This window comes from Panulirus ornatus, chromosome 48 (assembly GCF_036320965.1).
Source record: "Panulirus ornatus isolate Po-2019 chromosome 48, ASM3632096v1, whole genome shotgun sequence".
NCBI classification, from domain to species: Eukaryota; Metazoa; Arthropoda; class Malacostraca; order Decapoda; family Palinuridae; genus Panulirus; species Panulirus ornatus.
In genome coordinates, this window is record NC_092271.1 from 11,752,596 (window position 1) to 11,778,629 (window position 26,034).

Consider the following 26,034-nt stretch of genomic DNA (forward strand, 5'->3'; position numbering starts at 1 on the left):
GATGATGATAATAATAATAATAATAATAATAATAATAATAATAATAATAATAATAATAATAATAACTATAATGATAATATTAACAATAATAATAATAATAATAATGATAATAATAATAATAATCTTCGAGGTATATTAAGCGTGAGAGAAGCATTATAATGATATGTCAATCATTTTACAGTACACAAATGACAGAGAACCATATCCACGCCCTTCTACCACAGAGCATCCCATACAAACTTCACCACACTCGTCCCCTCCTACCACAAGAGCCACATCTGATCTACCAGATCCGTTACCTCCTACCACAGAGCCATCATCTGCCCCACCAGATCCACTTCCTCCTACAACAAAGCCCCCACCACTACTCCACAACTCCCGTCCCTTCCTACCACAGAGCCCAAATCTGCTGCACCAGATCCGCTCCCTCCTACCACTGGGGCCCCCACTGGTACTCCACTACTCCCGTTCCCTCGTTATCACAGGGCCCACACCTACCTCACCCACGACCTTCCTCCCTCCTCCATCATCATTCTAAGCTCTACCCTCCTCCCCCAGTAACTTATCCTTCATCCTCATCATCATCTGGAGCAACACATACTACAAGATCCCCTCCAGCAACCCAACCCCTCAAGACCCAGCTTGTCTCTACCGCTCAAGCTTCAATGGTTTGATCAATTACATAATAGCGTGTTCCCCTCCCCTGTCTGCTGACCAATTACATTCATGAGGCATCCATCACTCGCCTGCCCACCCACTACATTCATAATGCACCCATCACAAGCCTGCTCACCCACTACACTCCTAAGGCACCCATCATACGCTTGCCCACCCACTACACTCATTAAGCACCCATCACAAGCCTGCCCACCTACTACACACAAACACCCATCACAAGCCTGACCACCCATCATAACCATTACGAGCCCACCACATACGTGGGCAAATAACGATAAACAACACGAACCTGAAATTCTGTTCATTATACATTATGGTAACGAGGGACCCCGCGGCTCACTGCCAGAGTCAACGGTCGTGATGTGTCGACCAGTTTGAGCCCGCGACCAACAGACACCATGTGTACGCTGCCAACACGAACTTGCCTTCCGTCAGCCAACACCGCCTCCTGAACACAGACAATCGCATCTATGGCGTTCACTCCTTTACGCACACCTGGCTCGCGCGCGTTAACCATGGCACTTAAAAAGAGGCGAATTTGAACTCATCTTTAGAAAGGGGCTGGTCGACTGACGGGTTGGGTAGGGGGGAGGGGGGGTCACATACACTGCCCCAGAGCTGATATAAGAGAATCGTTGCCATAATGTTGCAGCTACGTTATGATATACATGATGGGCTTTACAAAATATACACACATCTTGTGGTATATTTACTTTCCTGTGAGAGGAAGACAAGTTGGTCGAAATGAATCAGAACATTTTGATCACCTCCCGCCACGCTGGAGGCAACTCGTACTGACGTGGGTGGGATGATCAAAGGAGGATATGTACCAGCCAGCCACCAAGACAATGTCATCAGCAGCCAGTCATGAACAACATTTAAAAAAAAAAAGATAAAGAATTAACGTTAATGACAGACACCAGAAATGGCCGGTCCCAGCTGCACTAAGATGTTGTTCTTCACGTAACATGAACAGCAGCGGGTGAGGCTGGACGACCTCCACCACGTCCCTAACCCCTGGCACGTGACGGTACGACCCTTACGTACGATGGTAAGAGCCATGGGTATCACTGTATATATCCATCAACCTCACTGGTCACTGTTGTGTTCGAGAGGGTTACCTTACCACCGTCGGGGTGGCCCGTGCCAGCACAGGTGCGGGGCCTCTGCAGCCACACTGACCATGACCCACACAACGCACCAGGAACGAACCATCGTCGCTAACAATTTAACTCACCACCAGCAAGTCTACCGGCAATGAGGCCCACACTGAGCTTGTTTATCCCAAATTTTACTTACTTAAGGACGAGAGGAATGAATCGTTCCCTCGTCTACTCGCAGTCATCCTACTCCTCCAAAGCTACCCACCATCTTCTTCCCACTCTTTAACCTCAATTTCTCTTCCCATCGTTAAGGACGAGGAAGCCAGCATACAGCTGGTACTGAGAGGCAAGTCTCAATATATTCCGTGTTCCAAAGCTCACTGTCACACTCCACCTGGACTTAAAGAGACCTAACAATCATAGAAATGCATCAAGAAAAAAAAGGTCTTCACTGGCCTCGAGACCACAATGATGGAGGTTACAGGCAGGAATGACGTGAGAACCGAGAACTACGACCATCAGTTGCCTCTCCTACAGGAGAGTCAGGTAATGGACTACAGCGGCCTTGGTCACCAGGACCCTCGGCCTCCAACTTCACAACTGGTGGATCAACCTGGGTGTGATGACTGGAACACATGGGGATGTATTCCTATATCTGATACACAGAAACATTCATATTCAAGTGTTCACACAAACGAACATATATATATATATATATATATATATATATATATATATATATATATATATATATATATATATATATATATATATTCCTATGAGTCCACGGGGAAAATGAAACACGAAAAGTTCCCAAGTGCACTTTCGTGTAATAATCACATCATCAGGGGAGACATGTTTTGGACAATCACATGTTTACCAAATGGCGTCCTAGCTTCGTCTCTTCGATGTATATCAACTGACTGTTATATTTCTCTCTTGTGTCTCCCCTGATGATGTGATTATTACACGAAAGTGCATTTGGGAACTTTTCGTGTTTCATTTTCCCCGTGGACTCATAGGAATATCTTGATCACGTACAAAATTGTGATCCTTTCCAATATATATATATATATATATATATATATATATATATATATATATATATATATATATATATACATATATATATATATATATATATATATATATATATATATATATATATATATATATACATATATATATATATATATTTTTTTTTTTTTTTTTTTTTTTTTTTATACTTTGTCGCTGTCTCCCGCGTTTGCGAGGTAGCGCAAGGAAACAGACGAAAGAAATGGCCCAACCCCCCCAACCCCCCCCCATACACATGTACATACACACGTCCACACACGCAAATATACATACCTACACAGCTTTCCATGGTTTACCCCAGACGCTTCACATGCCTTGATTCAATCCACTGACAGCACGTCAACCCCTGTATACCACATGACTCCAATTCACTCTATTCCTTGCCCTCCTTTCACCCTCCTGCATGTTCAGGCCCCGATCACACAAAATCTTTTTCACTCCATCTTTCCACCTCCAATTTGGTCTCCCTCTTCTCCTCGTTCCCTCCACCTCCGACACATATATCCTCTTGGTCAATCTCTCCTCACTCATTCTCTCCATGTGCCCAAACCATTTCAAAACACCCTCTTCTGCTCTCTCAACCACGCTCTTTTTATTTCCACACATCTCTCTTACCCTTACGTTACTTACTCGATCAAACCACCCCACACCACACATTGTCCTCAAACATCTCATTTCCAGCACATCCATCCTCCTGCGCACATCTCTATCCATAGCCCACGCCTCGCAACCATACAACATTGTTGGAACCACTATTCCCTCAAACATACCCATTTTCGCTTTCCGAGATAATGTTCTCGACTTCCACACATTTTTCAAGGCTCCCAAAATTTTCGCCCCCTCCCCCACCCTATGATCCACTTCCGCTTCCATGGTTCCATCCGCTGACAGATCCACTCCCAGATATCTAAAACACTTCACTTCCTCCAGTTTTTCTCCATTCAAACTCACCTCCCAATTGACTTGACCCTCACCCCTACTGTACCTAATAACCTTGCTCTTATTCACATTTACTCTCAACTTTCTTCTTCCACACACTTTACCAAACTCAGTCACCAGCTTCTGCAGTTTCTCACATGAATCAGCCACCAGCGCTGTATCATCAGCGAACAACAACTGACTCACTTCCCAAGCTCTCTCATCCCCAACAGACTTCATACTTGCCCCTCTTTCCAGGACTCTTGCATTTACCTCCCTTACAACCCCATCCATAAACAAATTAAACAACCATGGAGACATCACACACCCCTGCCGCAAACCTACATTCACTGAGAACCAATCACTTTCCTCTCTTCCTACACGTACACATGCCTTACATCCTCGATAAAAACTTTTCACTGCTTCTAACAACTTGCCTCCCACACCATATATTCTTAATACCTTCCACAGAGCATCTCTATCAACTCTATCATATGCCTTCTCCAGATCCATAAATGCTACATACAAATCCATTTGCTTTTCTAAGTATTTCTCACATACATTCTTCAAAGCAAACACCTGATCCACACATCCTCTACCACTTCTGAAACCGCACTGCTCTTCCCCAATCTGATGCTCTGTACATGCCTTCACCCTCTCGATCAATACCCTCCCATATAATTTACCAGGAATACTCAACAAACTTATACCTCTGTAATTTGAGCACTCACTCTTATCCCCTTTGCCTTTGTACAATGGCACTATGCACGCATTCCGCCAATCCTCAGGCACCTCACCATGAGTCATACATACATTAAATAACCTTACCAACCAGTCAACAATACAGTCACCCCCTTTTTTAATAAATTCCACTGCAATACCATCCAAACCTGCTGCCTTGCCGGCTTTCATCTTCCGCAAAGCTTTTACTACCTCTTCTCTGTTTACCAAATCATTTTCCCTAACCCTCTCACTTTGCACACCACCTCGACCAAAACACCCTATATCTGCCACTCTGTCATCAGACACATTCAACAAACCTTCAAAATACTCATTCCATCTCCTTCTCACATCACCGCTACTTGTTATCACCTCCCCATTTGCGCCCTTCACTGAAGTTCCCATTTGCTCCCTTGTCTTACGCACCCTATTTACCTCCTTCCAGAACATCTTTTTATTCTCCCTAAAATTTACTGATAGTCTCTCACCCCAACTCTCATTTGCCCTTTTTTTCACCTCTTGCACCTTTCTCTTGACCTCCTGTCTCTTTCTTTTATACTTCTCCCACTCAATTGCATTTTTTCCCTGCAAAAATCGTCCAAATGCCTCTCTCTTCTCTTTCACTAATACTCTTACTTCTTCATCCCACCACTCACTACCCTTTCTAAACAGCCCACCTCCCACTCTTCTCATGCCACAAGCATCTTTTGCGCAATCCATCACTGATTCCCTAAATACATCCCATTCCTCCCCCACTCCCCTTACTTCCATTGTTCTCACCTTTTTCCATTCTGTACACAGTCTCTCCTGGTACTTCCCCACACAGGTCTCCTTCCCAAGCTCACTTACTCTCACCACCTTCTTCACCCCAACATTCACTCCTCTTTTCTGAAAACCCATACTAATCCTCACCTTAGCCTCCACAAGATAATGATCAGACATCCCTCCAGTTGCACCTCTCAGCACATTAACATCCAAAAGTCTCTCTTTCGCGCGCCTGTCAATTAACACGTAATCCAATAACGCTCTCTGGCCATCTCTCCTACTTACATAAGTATACTTATGTATATCTCGCTTTTTAAACCAGGTATTCCCAATCATCAGTCCTTTTTCAGCACATAAATCTACAAGCTCTTCACCATTTCCATTTACAACACTGAACACCCCATGCATACCAATTATTCCCTCAACTGCCACATTACTCACCTTTGCATTCAAATCACCCATCACTATAACCCGGTCTCGTGCATCAAAACCGCTAACACACTCATTTAGCTGCTCCCAAAACACTTGCCTCTCATGATCTTTCTTCTCATGCCCAGGTGCATATGCACCAATAATCACCCACCTCTCTCCATCAACTTTCAGTTTTACCCATATTAATCGAGAATTTACTTTCTTGCATTCTATCACATACTCCCACAACTCCTGTTTCAGGAGTATTGCTACTCCTTCCCTTGCTCTTGTCCTCTCACTAACCCCTGACTTCACTCCCCAGACATTTCCAAACCACTCTTCCCCTTTACCCTTGAGCTTCGTTTCACTCAGAGCCAAAACATCCAGGTTCCTTTCCTCAAACATACTACCTATCTCTCCTTTTTTCACATCTTGGTTACATCCACACACATTTAGGCATCCCACTCTGAGCCTTCGAGGAGGATGATCACTCCCCGCGTGACTCCTTCTTCTATATATATATATATATATATATATATATATATATATATATATATATATATATATATACACTCTCTCTCTCTCTCTCTCTCTCTCTCTCTCTCTCTCTCTCTCTCTCTCTCTCTCTCTCTCTCTCTCTCTCTCTCTTTCTCTCTCTCTCCTGTGCAGGACCAGCTTTAAATTCCACCACGCGCACATCTATCCTACACCTTAACATCTAATCATCCACGACGCACCACTGCCAGACACTATGTCCTTAACTACTAATCCACACTATCATCCAGAAGTTACATGTCCAAAATTATCTCACACTCAACCCATCCATTCACTCACCCAGCCAACCATTCCACTCACACCACACACCCACTCCACTCCTCCACACCACTACTCACCATCCGCCCAGCCCACACTGACCTCCTCCTTCCTCTCTCCGTCGAAGACCTTCGCCACCAGTTGGTTCTGCTCCCGGTCCAGCAGGAAAAGCGAGCACCGCTCCGCGTCCGTCAGCTGCCGCGCCTCCGCCATGATCTCCCGCAGCAGCACCGTCACGTCGTCTGGGGGCAGGAGAACCACGGGTCAGGGGTCAGAACCACGGGTCAGGGGCAACACAGTTCAGGGGCAAGAGAACTACGGTTCTGGGGAAGGAGAATTACGGGTGAGGGGCAACACAGGTCAGGGGCAAGAGAACCACGGATCTGGGGCACCACAGGTCTGGGGGATGAGAAACTACGGCTCTGGGGAGGTAGAATCACGGGTCCGGGGAAGGAGTCATGGGTCAGGAGAATCACAACTCAGGCGAAAGAGAACCACGGGTCAGGACAACGGAACCATGGGTACGGTGGGAGAACCACGGGATAGGACAACGGAACCATGGGTACGGTGGGAGAACCACAACCACGGGACAGGAACAGGGTAGCCAGGGCAGTACCAAAGGTTAGGAGCAGAGCGAGAAGAAGCACAGGTCAGGGGGAGGCGACCCTGGGATCAGGTGTGTAATGACCTATTGTAAGGGGATGAGTCCTACCCTCGCTCGCAGTCCAGATCCACACAGTACACACATTCCTCTGTTATGTCTGGAGCGGAGCTTACTCTCCCTGAGAAGTATTAGATTTGTTACGCATGACATTACTCTGAATCATTCTTGTCTCTCGCTTGGGTAGTTCTTATTCTGCAAGTTCATCTATCTGCTTTCTTAGTTCCTTGTGCAGTGTTTTGCAGACCCACAGTCGTCAACGAGACAGGCGTATGTACTTGCAACTCAACTTCTCAGTCTCCTTTCTTGAAGAAGGTATGGCATCTGCATTCTTTTTGCTCTCCATCAGCACTTTAACTTCCTCCACCGACGTCTATAATACTTCAAGCAGTCGATCGAGCGACCAACAAACTTTTTCAGCACGTGTGGCGAAACCTCATGAGGACCGTGTGACATATTGACCAAGGGTCTTTAAGGAGCGTGTTTATATCTATACCAGAAACTTCAATACTAGACTTTCTCTCCAGATTATCTCGTTAGTGTTGGGCTTTCTAAGAATATCTAAAGAACCAGATTTCTTATCTTTTTCATCATTCTAGCGATAATTGTACATGGGGGGTGGGGTGGGGGGTTACCCATATTTCTGCACCTTCAGTGTAAATTTCACAGAATCTTCAATGACAGTACACATATAATATGGCCTCTGAGCTCCATTTCCCAATACATGTTTCCCACAGTAATTGTTGTGTGTACCTACCTCTACTTTATCTCCTCTTTGATTCAGGTTCTATCTCTAGTTCAGTTTAAGTCCTCATCTACCAATCACATTCAAGTATTGGATGATCAGTTTTTCAGATTGGTGCATAATATGGTATTTCCCAATTTCCAAGTCATGATGGTGTATCGGTCCCTTTAGTACTTGGGTGATCAGTGACGCGTTGTATACATCAGGCACTTATGTCCCTATGACTCTCTCAATAAGAACCTACGAACCTAAGTTCTCCCAGTTTATCTGTTTATGATTGACATCCTCCATTGTTAGAACATAACAGTGTCTTCTAGTTTACCAAATGGCGTCCTAGCTATGTCTCTTAGTTGTACATCGACTGTCTCATATTTTTTTTTTTTTGTATTTCCCCCGATGATGTGATTATTACACGAAAGTGCACTTGGGAATTTATCGTGTTTCATTTCCCCGTGGAGTCATAGGAATATATAACAAGTTCTTTGCTTAAATTTCGTGTTATGGCTTCTGCTTGTTCTGTCTCAGTGTCTTTCGAGGAAGTGTTCAATACTACCGTCCAACAGGCTGTTCTAACAACGTGATCAAGTCACTCCTTACTCCTCTCTCTACCATAACGGGTAATTTTGAAATCCCCTAAACTTTCCCCATAACTCAACCCCTCTTAATTCTGGTACCATCTTCGTTGGCCTCCTCTAGACCCTCTCTACTAGTTCCTTGTACTGATGAGGAACACCAGCGACTGGTTAAGAATGATGTCAACTCCCAAGTCCTCCTCATACACGCACAGGTTCCTGCAGCTTATTTCCTTGTTAGTAAACATTCATACAATGGTCTTCTCTTATCGTATCCCATCCTCACATCTTGCATTTACTCGGCTTGAATTTCATTAAAGATGTACGTATGCACGAGTGCACATGGACATATACGTGCATGTGCATGCGTTTGCGTGTGTGTCGGCAGGTCTGGGCGGCCGTTAGGGTGTGGGCGGTGGCCGAGAGGGTATTGGAGCGCGGGTGTGGACGGCCGCGTGGGTGTGGGTGCCCGTGTGGGTGTGGGCGTTCCATATGTATGTACATTAGGCTGTCCATCACATCTAACAGCCTATTCTGCTTTTATTGCGCAATTCATCAATTAATGCAACATAACAATAACACTGCAAGTGTTGCATGCCCTCTGGTCGGACAGATAAATGGTGAATAATTGCAGCAAACGAACCCAACAAATTTAACAAAGAACAAACAGAAAGGCATTTCATCAATCCATAAACCAATTCCAGTCATCAAAAAAAAACTTTTTCATAACGTCCCCTTTGAACCAGTCCATCGCCAGGCCCGCTGGAGGCCGCTTCTGCAACCCGAACATAACTATCACTTCACTTGGCTACCCTGGAGGAGATTTAGAGACGTTGAGACAGTTGTAATATAAAGCATCAACACCGATGTTCCACAAGATCGATGGCTGATTTGAAATATCTTTCTACGTTATGGAAAAACTTTTGTCCTACAAGTTTCTGATTACCGTGCACGCCTCTCACTCACTCGAATGTACAGGCTCTGATATCCCTAGTGTCTTTATCATTCCATTTCCTCGGTCCTCTCCTACATCTTTAGCCGCCTTCTATGTTATCCCTGGGGATAGGGGAGAAAGAATACTTCCCACGCATTCCAGCGTGTTGTAGAAGGCGACTAAAGGTGACGGAAGCGGGGGGGCTAGAAACCCTCCCCTCCTTGTGTTTTAACTTTCTAAAAGGGAAAACAGAAAGAGGAGTCATGCATGGAGTGCTCATCCTCCTCGAAGGCTCAGATTGGGATGTCTAAATGTGTGTGGATGTAACCAAGATGAGAAAAAAGGAGAGATGGGTAGTATGTTTGTGGAAAGGAACTTGTATGTTTTGGCTCTGAATGAAACGAAGCTTAAGGGTAAAGGGGAAGATTGGTTTGGGAATGTCTTGAGAGTAAAGTCAGGGGCTGGTGAGAGGTCAAGAGCAAAGGAAGGAGTAGCACTACTCCTGGAGCAAAAGTTGTGGGAGTATGTGATAGAGTGTAAGCAAGTAAACTCTAGATTTATATGGGTAAAACTGAAAGTGGATGGAAAGAGATAGGTGATTATTGGTGCCCATGCACCTGGTCATGAGAAGAAAGATCATGAGAAGCAAGTGTTTTGGGAGCAGCTGAGAGTGTTAGCGGCTTCGATGCGCGAGACCGGGTTATACTGATGGGTGATTTGAATGCAAAGGTGAGTAATGTGGCAGTTGAGGGTATAATTGGTGTACATGGGGCTTCCAGTGTTGTAAATGGAAATGGTGAAGAGCGTATAGATTAGTGTGCTGAAAAAGGACTGGTGATTGGGAATATCTGGTTTAAAAAGACAGATATACATAAGTATACGTAAGTAAGTAGGAAAGATGGCCAGAGAGCGTTACTGGATTACGTGTTAATTGATAGGCGCGTGAAAGAGGGACTTATGGATGTTAATGTGCTGAGAGGGGCAACTGGAGGGATGTCTAATCATTATCTTGTGCAGGTGAAGGTGAAGATTTGTAGAGGTTTTCAGAAAAGAAGAGAGAATGTTGGGGTGAAGAGAGTGGTGAGAGTAAGTAAGCTTGGAAACTAGACTGAGTGAGGAAGTACCAGGAGAGATTGAGTCCAGAATGGAAAAAGGTGAGGGGACGTAAGGGGAGTGGGGGAGGAATGGGATGCATTTAGAGAAGCAGTGATGGCTTGCGCAAAAGATGACTATGGCATGAGAAAGGTGGGAGGTGGGCAGATTAGAAAGGGTAATGAGTGGTGGGATGAAGAAGTAAGATCGTCAGTGAAAGAGAAGAGAGAGGCATTTCGACGGTTTCTGCAGGAAAATATTGCAAATGACTGGGATATGTATAAAAAAAAAAAAAAGAGGCAGGAGGTCAAGAGAATGGTGCAAGAGATGAAAAAGAGGGCAAATGAGAGTTGGGGTGAGAGAGTATCATTAAATTTTAGGGAGAATAAAAAAGATGTTTTGGATGGAGGTAAATAAAGTGCGTAAGACAAGAGAACAAATGGGAACCTCGGTGAAGGGGGCTAATGGGGAGGTAATACCAAGAAGTGGTGAAGTGAGAAGGAGATAGAGTGAGCATTTTGAAGGTTTGCTGAACGTGTCTGATGACAGAATGGCAGATATAGGGTGTTTTGGTCGAGGTGATGTGCGAAGTGAGAGGGTCAGAGAGAATGGTTTAGTAAACAGAGAAGAGGTAGTGAAAGCTTTGCGGAAGATGAAAGCCGGCAAGGCGGCGGGTTTGGATGGCATTTACTAGAAAAGGGGGTGACTGTGTTGTTGACTGGTTAGTGAGGATATTCAAAGTATGTATGGTTCACGGTGAAGTGCCTGAAGATTGGCGGAATGCATGCATAGTGCCATTGTACAAAGGCAAAGGGGATAAAGGTGAGTGTTCAAATTACAGAGGTACAAGTTTGTTGAGTGTTCCTAGAAAATTATATGGGAGGGTATTGATTGACAGGGTAAAGGTACGTACAGAGCATCAGACTGGGGAGAGCAGTGTGGTTTCAGAAGTGGTAGAGGATGTGTGGATAAGATGTTTGCTTTGAAGAATGTATTTGAGGAATACTTAGAAAAACAGATGGATTTGTATGTAGCATTTATGGATCTGGAGAAGACATATGATAGAGTTGATAGAGATGCTCTGTGGAAGGAACTAAGAGTATATGGCGTGGGACGTAACTTGCTAGAAGCAGTGAAAAGTTTTTATCAAAGATGTAAGGCATGTGTACGAGTAGGAAGAGAGAAAAGTGATTGGTTCACAGTGAATGTTGATTAGCGGCAGGAGTGCGTTATGTCTCCATGATTGTTTAATTTGTTTCTGGATGAGGTTGTTAGGGAGGTGAATGCAAGAGTTTTGGAGAGAGGGGCGAGTATGCAGTCTGTTGTGGTTGAGAGGGTTTGGGAAGTGAGTCAGTTGCTGTTCGCTGATGATACAGCGCTGGTAGCTGATTCGGGTGAGAAACTGCAGAAATTGGTGACTGAGTTTGGTAAAGTGTGTGAAAGAAAAAAGCTAAGAGTAAATGTGAACAAAAGCAATGATATTTGGTACAGTAGGGTTGAGGGACAAGTTGATTTTGAGTTAAGTTCGAATGGAAAAAAGCTGATGGAAGTGAAGTGTTTTAGATATCTGGGAGTGGACTTGGCAGCGGACGGAACTATGGAAGCGGAAGTGAGTAACAGGGTGGGGGAGGGGGCGAAGGTTCTGGGAGCGATAAAGAATGTATGGAAGGCGAGAACGTTATTTCGGGGACCAAAAATGGGTATGTTTGAAGGAATAGTGGTTCCAACAATGTTATAAGGTTGCGAGGCATGGGCCATAGATAGAGCTGCGTGAAGGAGGGCGGATATGTTGGAAATGAAATGTTTGAGGACAATATGTGGTGTGAGGCGGTTTGATGGAGTAAGTAATAATAGGGTAAGAGAGATGCATAGTAATAAAAAGAATGTGGTTGAGAGAGCAGAGGAGGGTGTATTGAAATGGTTTGGTCACATGGAGAGAATGAGTGAGGAAAGATTGACAAATAGGATACATGTGTCAGAGGTGGAGGGAACGAAAAGTGGGAGACCAAACTGGAGGTGGAAAGATGGAGTGAAAAAGATTTTGAGTGATCGGGGCCTGAATATGCAAGAGGGTGAAAGGCGTGCAAGGAATAGAGTGAATTGGAACGATGTAGTATACCGGGGTCGACGTGCTGTCAGTGGATTGAACCAGGGCTCGTGAAGCGTCTGGGGTAAACCATGGAAAGTTTTGTGGGGCCTGGATGTGGAAAGAAGCTGTGGTTTCGGTGCACTGCACATAACAGCTAGGGACTGTGAACAAATGTGGCCTTTGTTGTATTTTCCTAGCGTTAACTCGTGCGCGGGCGGGGGAATGGGAGGTGCCATTTTATGGTGTGGAGTGGCGACTGGAAGTGATGAAGACAGAATGTATGAATATGTACATGTGTATATATGTATATGCCTGTGTATGTATATGTATGTATACGTTGAAATGTATAGGTATGTATATGTGCTTGTATGGGCGTTTATGTAAATACATGTGATGTGGGTGGGTTGGGCCATTCTTTAGTCTGTTTCCTTACGCTACCTCGCTAAGGCGCGAGACAGCGACAAAGTATTATAAAAAAAATGTATTGTATATATATATATATATATATATATATATATATATATATATATATGTGTGTGTGTGTGTGTGTGTGTGTGTGTTAGCTGAGACGACACGAGTAGCTGAGGCGCTAATCAAGGCCATCCCATATATATATATATATATATATATATATATATATATATATTTTTTTTTTTTTTTTTCATACTATTCGCCATTTCCCGCGATAGCGAGGTAGCGTTAAGAACAGAGGACTGGGCCTTTGAGGGAATACCCTCACCTGGCCCCCTTCTCTGTTCCTTCTTTTGGAAAAAAAAAAAAAAAAAAAAAAAAAGAGAGGGGAGGATTTCCAGCCCCCCGCTCCCTTCCCTTTTAGTCGCCTTCTACGACACGCAGGGAATACGTGGGAAGTATTCTTTCTCCCCTATCCCCAGGGATATATATATATATATATATATATATATATATATATATATATATATATATATATATATATATATATATATATATATATTTTCCCTAGGGATAGGGGAGAAAGAATACTTCCCACGTATTCCCTGCGTGTCGTAGAAGGCGACTAAAAGGGGAGGGAGCGGGGGGCTGGAAATCCTCCCCTCTCGTTTTTTTTTAATTTTCCAAAAGAAGGAACAGAGAATTGGGCCAAGTGAGGGTATTCCCTCAAAGGCCCAGTCCTCTGTTCTTAACGCTACCCCGCTAATGCGGGAAATGGCGAATAGTTTGAAAGAAAAAAGATATATATATATATATTAAGAGTAAATGTGAATAAGAGCAAGGTTATTAGGTACAGTAGGGTTGAGGGTCAAGTCAATTGGGAGGTGAGTTTGAATGGAGAAAAACTGGAGGAAGTGAAGTGTTTTAGATATCTGGGAGTGGATCTGTCAGCGGATGGAACCATGGAAGCGGAAGTGGATCATAGGGTGGGGGAGGGGGCGAAAATTTTGGGAGCCTTGAAAAATGTGTGGAAGTCGAGAACATTATCTCGGAAAGCAAAAATGGGTATGTTTGAAGGAATAGTGGTTCCAACAATGTTGTATGGTTGCGAGGCGTGGGCTATGGATAGAGTTGTGCGCAGGAGGATGGATGTGCTGGAAATGAGATGTTTGAGGACAATGTGTGGTGTGAGGTGGTTTGATCGAGTAAGTAACGTAAGGGTAAGAGAGATGTGTGGAAATAAAAAGAGCGTGGTTGAGAGAGCAGAAGAGGGTGTTTTGAAATGGTTTGGGCACATGGAGAGAATGAGTGAGGAAAGATTGACCAAGAGGATATATGTGTCGGAGGTGGAGGGAACGAGGAGAAGAGGGAGACCAATTGGAGGTGGAAAGATGGAGTGAAAAAGATTTTGTGTGATCGGGGCCTGAACATGCAAGAGGGTAAAAGGCGTGAAAGGTAAAGAGTGAATTGGAACGATGTAGTATCCCGGGGGTGGGACTGCTGTCAGTGGATTGAACCGGGGCTCTTTAAAGCTTTCTGGGGAAAAACCATGGAAAGTTTTGTGGGGCCTGGATGTGGAAAGAAGCTTTTTTTGGTTTCGGTGAAACGCACATAACGGGCTGGGGACTGTGAACAAATGTGGCCTTTGTTGTTTTTCCCCTAGCGTTAACTCGTGCCGGGGGGGGGAATGGGAGGTGCCTTTTTATGCGTGGGGGGAGGGCGACTGGAAGTGATAAAGCAGAATGTAGGGAAATATTTACATGTGTATATATGTTTTTTGCCTGTGTATGTAAAGTATGTATACGTTGAAATGTATAGGTATGTATTTTGTGCTTGTATGGGCGTTTATGTATTACATGGATTTTTTGGGGGGGTTGGGGCCATTTTTTAGTTGTTTCCTTACCCCTTCCCTCGCTAAGGCGCGGACAGCGACAAAGTATTAAAAAAAAAATGTTTTTTTTTTTTTTTTTTTTTTTTATCCCTTTGTCGCTGTCCCCCGCGTTTGGGAAAGGTTTTAGCGAAAGGGAAAAACAGAGAAAAAAAATGGCCCCCCCCCCCCAATACCATGTATATAACACGTCCACACAGGGCAATATACATACCTACACGTTTTCCATGGTTTCCCCCCGACGTTAACTGCCTTTGATTCACCCCCACTAAAGCCGGAAACCCCTTTATCCCACATCGCTCCAATTCCTTTTTTTCCTTGCCCTCCTTTCACCCCCTGCAGTTCGGGCCCCGATCACAAAAAATTCTTTTTACTCCATTTTTCCACCCCCCCCAATTTTGGTCTCCCTTTCTCCTCTTTCCCTCCACCCCCGGGCCCAATATTCCTCTTGGCGTTTTCCCTCACTCATTCTCCCCCATGTGCCCAAACCTTTTCCCAAAAACACCCTTTTTTGCTCTCTAAAACCAACGCTCTTTTTATTTCCACCACTATCTTTTCCCCTTTCCCATACTTACTCGATCAAAACCCCCTCACACCACACATTGTCCTCAAACATTTCATTTCCCCGGGACATCCATCCCCCTGCGCACAAAAAATCTATTCCCTAGCCCACCCCCTCGCAAACCATACAAAATTGTTGGAAACCCCCTATTCCTTCAAACAAACCCATTTTTGCTTTTTCCCGGGGAAAAGGTTTTTCGACTTCCACACAAATTTTTTAAAGGGGCCCCCAAAAAATTTTGCCCCCCCCCCCTATGATCCCCCTTCCCCTTCCATGGTTCCCTCCCCTGGGGCAGATCCCCTCCCAGTTCTAAAAAAACTTCACTTCCTCCAGTTTTTCTCCATTTAAAAATTTTACCCCAATTTACTTTTTTCCCTAACCCTTCTGTTTCCCAAAATTTCCTTGGGTCTTATTCACAAATTTTCTCTTTAAATTTTTCTTCCCCAAACTTTACCAAAACTCAGGGCACCGCTTTGCAGTTTCTCCATGAATTTTGCCCCCAGCGCTGTATCACAGCGAACAAAAATTTACTCATTCCAAACTCTTCATCCCCAACGACTTCTTTCTTGCCCCCCTTTCCAGGACTCTTGCATTTACCCCCCCCTAACAACCCCATTCCCTTAAAAAAATTAAACCAAAACCCTTTGGGAATCCAAACCCCTTGGGCCCCAAACCTAAAAATTTACTGAGAACCCAAACAAATTTCCTTTTCTTTACACGTACACATTTCCCTTTCATCCTCGATTAAAAATTTTCACTGCTTCTAAAAAACTTGGGGTCCCCCACCTTATTTCTTTAAACCTTCCCCAGGCATCCTATCAACTCCCATCATTGCCCTTTTCCGATCCTTTAAAAGCTTTCATACAAACCTTTGCCTTTTTAAGTAAATTTTTCAATTAAATTTTCAAACCAAAAACCGGGTCCCACATCCTTAACCCCTTCTGAAAAAGCAATTTTCTCTTCCCCAAACTGATGGCCCGTAATGCCTTCCCCCCTCCCCAATCCCAAACCCTCCCATTTTTATTTACCAGGGTTTCCAAAAAACTTTTAACCCCTTTAATTTGGCACCATCTTATCCCCTTGGGCCCTTTTTCCCAAAGGCACTATGACGCATTCCGCCAATCCTCAGGCACCCCAAACCCTGAGTCATAATACATTTAAAAAACCTTTTTAACCCGTCAACATACAGTCACCCCTTTTTTTTTAAAAAATTTTCCCCTGCCAAAACCATCCCAAAAAGCTGCCTTTTCGGCTTTTCTTCCGCAAAGCTTTTTTTCTACCCCTTCTCTTTTTTACCCAAATTTATTTTCCTAACCCTCTCACTTTGCACCCCCACCTCGACCAAAAAAACCTATATTTTGCCATTCCCGTCATCAGAAATTCAACCAAAAAACCCTTTAAAAAAACTCATTCCATTCCCCTTTTACTTTACCCCCTATTGTTATCCCTCCCAAAATTTCGCCCTTCACTGAAGTTCCATTTTTTTCCCTTGTTTTCGCACCCATTTTCCTCCTTCCGAAAAACTTTTTATTCTCCCCAAAATTTTTTGATAGTCTTTTCACCCCCCAACCCTTTTTTGCCCCTTTTTTACCTTTGCACCCTTTTTCTTAAACCCCGTCTTTTTTCTTTTTTACTTCTCCCATCCCAAATTTCATTTTTTTCCCCGCAAAAAAGTTCCAAAAAGGTCTCTCTTCTCTTTTTACTAATATCTTTTCTTCTTCATCCCACCCCTCAAACCCCTTTTTAAACCCGCCCCCCTCCCACTCTTCTCATGCCACAAACAAACCCTTTTGCGCCCAAACCCCACTGATTCCCTAAATACATCCCCTTCCTCCCCCCTCCCCCCTTTCTTCCTTTGTTTTCTCCTTTTTCCCTTTTTACACCGTCTTCCTGGTACTTTCCCCACCCGGTCTCCTTTCCAAAGCTACTTACTTCACCAAATTCTTACCCAAAAATTCAATCTCTTGTTTTGAAAAAAACCCCCAAAATCTTCACCTTAGCCTCCAAAAAGATAATGATTTAGAATCCCCCAGTTGCACCTTGTTTTTTTTTTTTTTTTTTTAACCCCCCCCCCCAATTTAAAAAATCCAAAAGTCCTCTTTCGCACGCCCCCCAATTTAAAATTTTAAAACCAAAATTAAAAACCCCTTTTTGGCCAAACTCTTTCCCATTCCTAAGTTACTTTTGTATATCTGTTTTTTTAAACCCCGGGGATTCCCCCCAAACATCAGGGCCCTTTTTTTCCGCCCTAAATCTACAAGCTTTTCCTTTATTTCCCAATTTTCAACATGAACACCCCAAAGGGAAAAAAATTTTTATTGTTTTTTTTTAAAATTTTTATATTTTTATACAAAATTTTTTTTAAAAAGTGTGTTTATGTGTTTTTGTGTGGTGTGTGGGTTTGTGGACGACACGAGTAGCTGAGGCGCTAATCAAGGCCATTTCCCCCTATAAATTTAATTTTATATATATATTTATATATATTTTTTTTTTTTTTTTTATACTATTCGCCATTTCCCGCGGGTAGCGAGGTAAGCGTTTAAAAACAGAGGGGCTGGCCTTTTTAGGGAATACCCTCACCTGGCCCCCCTTTTCTGTTCCTTCTTTTGGGGAAAAAAAAAAAAAAAAAAAAAAAAAAAAAAGAAGGGGAGGATTTCCACCCCCCCGCCCCCTTCCCTTTTAGCCCCTTCTACGACACGCGGGGAATACGTGGGAATTTTCCTTTCCCCCCTACCCCCAGGGATAATTATATATATATATATATTTTAATATATTATATAAAATTATATATATTATATATATAATTATATATTTTTTCCCCTAGGGGGGGGGGGAGAAAAAATATTTCCCCCGTTTTCCCTGCGTGTCGAAAAGGCGACTAAAGGGGAGGGAGGGGGGGCGGGAAATCCCCCCCTCTTTTTTTTTTTTTAATTTTCCCAAAAAGAAGGAACAGAGAATTGGGGCCAAGTGAGGGTTTCCCCTAAAAGGCCCAGTCCTCGTTCTTAACGCTACCCCGCTAATGCGGGAAATGGCGAATATTTTTGAAAGAAAAAAGATTATATTTTTTATATATTTTAATATATAAAATTTATATCCCTGCATGAGCCAGATACATATTTCATCGATCAACCACTAGGGGTGGATGAACAGTTGAGTTGACCGTGGACCGACTGCCAGAACTAGGATTCGAACCTATGCGCTCGACCCTTGGCGGCCCGTGAATGCGTCATGGTCAAGAACGCTAACCGCTACCCCACGGACGTCTGTACATCACAGACACCATTATGGATACTCCCAAGTACCATCTACACCATCAGAACCGTCAACACCACAGTCACCACCTCCACCACAACTTGTACCTTTCCCATCACCGCCACTACCTCTCCCATCACCACCACTACCTCTCCCATCACCACCACTACCTCTCTCATCATCAACACTACCTCTCCCATCACCACCACTACCAATCCTATCACCACCACTACCTCTCCCATCAAGACCCCTACCTCTCACATGCCCACCACTACCAATCCCATCACCACTACTACTTCTCCCATCACCACCACTACCAATCCCATCACCACTACTACTTCTCCCATCACCACCACTACCAATCCCATCACCACTACTACTTCTCCCATCACCACCACTACCAATCCCATCACCACTACTACTTCTCCCATCACCACCACTACCTCTCCCATCACCACCACTACCTCTCCCATCACCACCACTACCTATCCCATCACCACCACTACCTCTCCCATCACCACCACTACCTATCCCATCACCACCACTACCAATCCCATCACCACTACTACTTCTCCCATCACCACCACTACCAATCCCATCACCACTACTACTTCTCCCATCACCACCACTACCTCTCCCATCACCACCACTACCTCTCCCATCACCACCACTACCAATTCCATCACCACCACTACCAATTCCATCACCACCACTACCAATTCCATCACCACCACTACCAATTCCATCACCACCACCACCAATTCCATCACCACCACTACCAATTCCATCACCACCACTACCAATTCCATCACCACCACTACCAATCCCATCACCACTACTACTTCTCCCATCACCACCACTACCAATCCCATCACCACCACTACCTCTCCCATCACCACCACTACCAATCCCATCATCACCACTACCTCTCCCATCACCACCACTACCAATCCCATCACCACTACTACTTCTCCCATCACCACCACTACCTATCCCATCACCACCACTACCAATCCCATCACCACCACTACCTCTCCCATCACCACCACTACCAATCCCATCACCACCACTACCTCTCCCATCACCACCACTACCAATTCCATCACCACCACTACCTCTCCCATCACCACTATTACCAATCCCATCACCACCACTACCTCTCCCATCACCACCACTACCAATCCCATCACCACCACTACCTCTCCCATCACCTCCACTACCAATTCCATCACCACCACTACCAATTCCATCACCACCACTACCAATCCCATCACCACCACTACCTCTCCCATCACCACCACTACCAATCCCATCACCACCACTACCTCTCCCATCACCACCACAACCAATCCCATCACCACCACAACCAATCCCATCACCACCACTACCAATTCCATCACCACCACTACCAATCCCATCACCACTACTACTTCTCCCATCACCACCACTACCTATCCCATCACCACCACTACCTCTCCCATCACCACCACTACCAATCCCATCACCACCACTACCTATCCCATCACCACCACTACCATCCCATCACCACTACTACTTCTCCCATCACCACCACTACCAATCCCATCACCACCACTACCAATCCCATCACCACCACTACCTCTCCCATCACCACCACTACCTCTCCATCACCACCACTACCAATTCCATCACCACCACTACCACTCCATCACCACCACTACCTCTCCATCACCACCACTACCACTTCCATCACCACCACTACATTCCCATCACCACCACTACCAATCCCATCACCACCACTACCAATCCCATCACCACCACTACCAATCCCATCACCACCACTACCAATCCCATCACCACCACTACCAATCCCATCACCACCACTACCTCTCCCATCACCACCACTACCAATCCCATCACCACCACTACCACTCCCATCACCACCACTACCAATCCCATCACCACCACCACAATCCCATCACCACCACTACCTATCCCATCACCACCACTACCAATCCCATCACCACCACTACCAATCCCATCACCACCACTACCAATCCCATCACCACCACAACCAATCCCATCACCACCACTACCAATCCCATCACCACCACTACCAATCCCATCACCACCACTACCAATCCCATCACCATCACAACCAATCCCATCACCACCACTACCAATCCCATCACCACCACTACCAATCCCATCACCATCACAACCAATCCCATCACCACCACTACCAATCCATCACCACCACTACCTATCCCCATCACCACCACTACCAATCCCATCACCACCACATACCTATCCCATCACCACCACAACCAATCCCATCACCACCACAACCAATCCCATCACCACCACTACCAATTCCCATCACCACCACTACCCATCCCATCACCACCACTACCTCTCCCATCACCACCACTACCAATCCCATCACCATCACAACCAATCCCATCACCACCACAACCAATCCCATCACCACCACTACCAATCCCATCACCACCACTACCAATCCCATCACCACCACTACCAATCCCATCACCACCACAACCAATCCCATCACCATCACAACCAATCCCATCACCACCACAACCAATCCCATCAACCACCACTACCAATTCCATCACCACCACTAACCAATCCCATCACCACCAATACCAATCCCATCACCACTACTACTTCTCCCATCACCACCACAACCAATCCCAGCACCACCACAACCAATCCCATCACCACCAATACCAATCCCATCACCATCCACAACCAATCCCATCACACCACTACCAATCCTATCACCACCACTACCTCTCCATCACCACCACTACCTCTCCATCACCACCACTACCTCTCCATCACCACCACTACCAATTCCATCACCACCACTACCATCCCATCACCACTACTACTTCTCCCATCACCACCATACCTCTCCCATCACCACCATACCTCTCCCATCACCACCAACTACCAATCCCATCAACCACCACTACCAATTCCATCACCACCACTACAATCCCATCACCACACTACCAATCCCATCACCACACAACCAATCCCAGCACCACCACTACCAATTCCATCACCACCACTAACCAATCCCATCACCACTACTACTTCTCCCATCACCACCATACCTCTCCCATCACCACTACTACTTCTCCCATCACCACCACAACCAATCCCATCAACCACCACTACCAATTCCATCACCACCACTAACCAATCCCATCACCATCACAACCAATTCCATCACCACCACTACCAATTCCATCACCACCACAACCAATCCCATCAACCACCACAACCAATCCATCACCACCACTAACCAATCCCATCACATCACAACCAATCCCATCAACCATCACAACCAATTCCATCACCACCACAACCAATCCCATCACACCACTACCAATCCTATCACCACCACTACCAATCCCAGCACCACCACAACCAATCCCAGCACCACCACTACCAATCCCATCACCTCCACTACCTCTCCCATCACCACCACTACCTCTCCATCACCACCACTACCTCTCCCATCACCACCATACCTCTCCCATCACCACCACTACCTCTCCCATCACCACCATACCTCTCCCATCACCACCACAACCAATCCCATCACACCACTACCAATCCTATCACCACCACTACCTATCCCATCACCACCACTACCTCTCCATCACCACCACTACAATCCCATCACCACCACAACCAATCCCATCCACCACCACTACCAATCCCATCACATCACAACCAATCCCATCACCACCACTAACCAATCCCATCACCACCACAACCAATCCCATCACCACCACTACCAATCCCATCACCACCACAACCAATCCCATCACCATCACAACCAATCCCATCACCACCACAACCAATCCCATCACCACCACTACCAATCCCATCACCACCACTACCAATCCCATCACACCACTACCAATCCCAGCACCACCACAACCAATCCCATCACCACCACTACCAACCCATCACCACCACTACCATCATAGGGGGCCCACATAAACCTGTCTTCGTGAACGCCTAAGCAACTGTCCTTCACTACGAAACCCAAGGCCTTCCATATTTTTGGGCTCTGCTCGTTCTTGTTCATCTGTAAATTTGAAAAAAAAGGGGTTTTTTCCCCGTCTTTTTCCCTCTTAAGTGCCTTCCCCAAATCACCGTCCACTTGCCTGTCAACGGACTTCCCAATAATTTTTCCCGGGATTTTTTTAACGCCCGTCCATAAAACCTGTCCTTACATGTGTCAATACATGTGGCTGTATTTTCCCCCACACCCCCGGGTTTAACCCATTTTTTTCACCCATCACTTCCGTATCTATCCACTTCTGGGTCCAGTTTATTACCTCCTATCCTTAAATCGTCCTATCCTCGTGCTTGTCCTTTTACCTATCCCCATTACCTTCCATCCATCTATCCCAGTGTTCTACTGGTGTTTACGCTCTCAACCCCCACCGGGAAATTGCTCTAACATGGCAGCTATTCTGCAGGGGACAACAGCGCATTGTTCAGCAACAAGAGCAATCAATCGACAGGTAATAAAGCAGGAGGCACTTATGCTGTCACTCACACAAGTGTTCTTGCTGCTCCAGCACATCCTGGGGACGAAGGGCTGGGAGGATGATCCCACACGTCACACACCTGCGCTACACCGGTGCTTTGTGTCCTTAGATGTCTCCGCACATGTGGGTGCGTACTAGAATGAGGACGCACAGGTATACGCGTCGTCTTCCATCTATCTTTTCACACATGCACAAAAAAGCCACAAAAAACAAGAGACATTACGACTCACTCCCAAGTTGCCAGTTGCCACACGGCAATGCTGAGAGGCAGTCTGTGGCTTGCAGAGCGCTGCGTGACCTAACTAATGGCGGGGGCACGCAGGCAGCCAGCTCTCAAGTGCAGAAGCTTAGGTAATATTTTCATGAAAAAGAAAGAGAACCAACAACGATACATAGACGAAAGTGGCTCAGACTTTTGCAGTCAGCTGGAAGAGTTATGTCGAGCAGAGCCAGTAACAAGAGCGCTCCATACAGAAACGAAAGAATATTTTCTCATTCTGAAAAAGATACCTATTCTAAAGACCAGAATCTCCTACATTTCTACCTCTTTCTGTTTTTCTTCTTCGATGCAGATTTAGGTATCAATAAAATGTGGGTCTCCAAAGACAGATTAGACGTTATGGTGAAACTTAAGTATGTTTACCGCGTCGAAGATTCCAAGTGTAATGTCAGTAGTTGGAGATAGCTGAAGGTGACTTATATATATATATATATATATATATATATATATATATATATATATATAACATACAAAGCTCCATCAGCCAGGATCGAACCTGGGACCCCTTGTGCAAGAGGCAGGCATGCTAACCGCTAGGCTAAGGGACTGTATAATAGGAAACAACTATTCGAAATACTAAGTACTCGAATACCCTTCGTCTCACTATGGTGAGAAACGGGGTCTATCGGTTGTTTCCGAGCAGAACACATAGCTAGCTGAGAGCGTTTTACCGAACCTGACTGTACAACGCGGAGTTATATGAATACGAATAAAGTGTATTTGAACGCGCACCTTCATAGAACATACATATAGACATATAGACCCCCTTGCTCACCATAGTGAGACGAAGGGTATTCGAGTACTTAGTATTTCGAATAATTGTTTCCTATTATACAGTCCCTTAGCCTAGCGGTTAGCATGCCTGCCTCTTGCACAAGGGGTCCCAGGTTCGATCCTGGCTGATGGAGCTTTGTATGTTCTATGAAGGTGCGCGTTCATATACACTTTATTCGTATGTATATATATATATATATATATCTTTTCTTTTTCTTTCATACTATTCGCCATTTCCCGCATTAGCGAGGTAGCGTTGAGAACAGAGGACTGGGCCCTTGAGGGAATATCCTCACCTGGGCCCCTTCTCTGTTCCCTCTTTTGAAAAAAAAAAAAAAAAAAAAAAAAAGTGAGAGGGGAGGATTTCCAGCCCCCCGCTCCCTCCCCTTTTAGTCGCCTTCTACGACACGCAGGGAATACGTGGGAAGTATTCTTTCTCCCCTATCCCCAGGGATAATATATATATATATATATATATATATATATATATATATATATATATATATATATATATATATATATATATATATATATATATATATATATATATATCTCACTAGAAACACTAATTCATTTCTTATTCCAGATCTGATGTGTTGAGGATAATCCATTCACTAACCATCATGAGACGGCAGCCAGACCAGCTAGGCCACAGCCAACACTTACCTGAAACATTGCTCGACTATCTGCACGTCCTCTTGGCCGAAGCTTCCTCCCGACGCCTTGTCCACCAGACAGGCAAGCACCGCCGTGGTCTCCTTGCCCGGGGCTGCCACGGGCACACACAGCAGGGAGGATGGGGAGAAGAGGTCAGTCGAGGTTACCCTCGGATACTCAGAAGATTCACAGCTCAGGAAAGAAGCAGAGTTTGAGGTTACTTTGGTTGACTGCTTTGAGTTCTCCTTGTGGTTATATTCTACGGGAGGCATACTGGAGAGGACGCCTTTCGTCAAGACTTTGTGGGGAGGTTTTGAACATGACGGAACGCTGGACTCTTCCCCAATATCGTCACAACTTCCTTTTTGTGTGAGGTCATCCCGGGCCGCGGCTAGAGGCTGGGCTGACCTGTGGTTGTTGTGCGCAGCGGCAGTAGTGGTGTGAGGCGCTCCGGCCGACTTACACTGTCCGCCCCAGCGGTAGCCGCACAGATCCACCGACATATCCCTGGACAACACGCGCGTCCGGCCCAACCCCATCGTCGCGTCCACACTCCTCGCTGAGCCATTCCGCGTGCTCTTGAGAGACTTGCGCTCCACATTGCCGGCGGGGTCGACCGAGACTCGACACACACCGCTGAGCCGGTCGCTGTCCTGGATGAGGCCCAAGAGACGCCACAGGTCCTCGCGGTGGGATGGCTCGATGTCTTCCAGGGTCATGGGGCGGCGGGTCGTGAGGGCGGTGCTGAAGCTGTTGTTGCTAAACCTTTTAGAAAAAAGGACACCGCATCACCATCATCGATCAGCATCACCACCACCAGCATCACCATCACCATCACAACCACCAGCATCACCATCACCATCACCACCATCACCCATCTGCATCACCATCACCACGCATCACCTTCACCACCATCACCCATCAGCATCACCGCCATCACCCATCTGCATCACCATTACCACCATCACCAATCAGCATCACCACCATCACCATCAGCATCACCATCACCACCATCACCCATCAGCATCACCGTCATCACCCATCTGCATCACCAT

The 26,034-nt window shown here is 45.4% G+C and overlaps 1 protein-coding gene across 1 annotated transcript in view; it reads right to left on the bottom strand.

The window, feature by feature from the left end:
* Positions 1-26,034, bottom strand: part of LOC139763972 (cGMP-dependent 3',5'-cyclic phosphodiesterase-like) — a 274,331-nt gene that overhangs the window by 188,622 nt on the left and 59,675 nt on the right. Inside the window, exons 2-3 of the mRNA XM_071690450.1 lie at positions 24,989-25,738; positions 6,588-6,750 (exon numbers count right to left, since the gene is read on the bottom strand). Of these exons, the coding sequence (XP_071546551.1) occupies positions 6,588-6,750; positions 24,989-25,698 (873 nt within the window). The 5' untranslated portion in view covers positions 25,699-25,738. The remainder of the gene's footprint in view (positions 1-6,587; positions 6,751-24,988; positions 25,739-26,034) is intronic.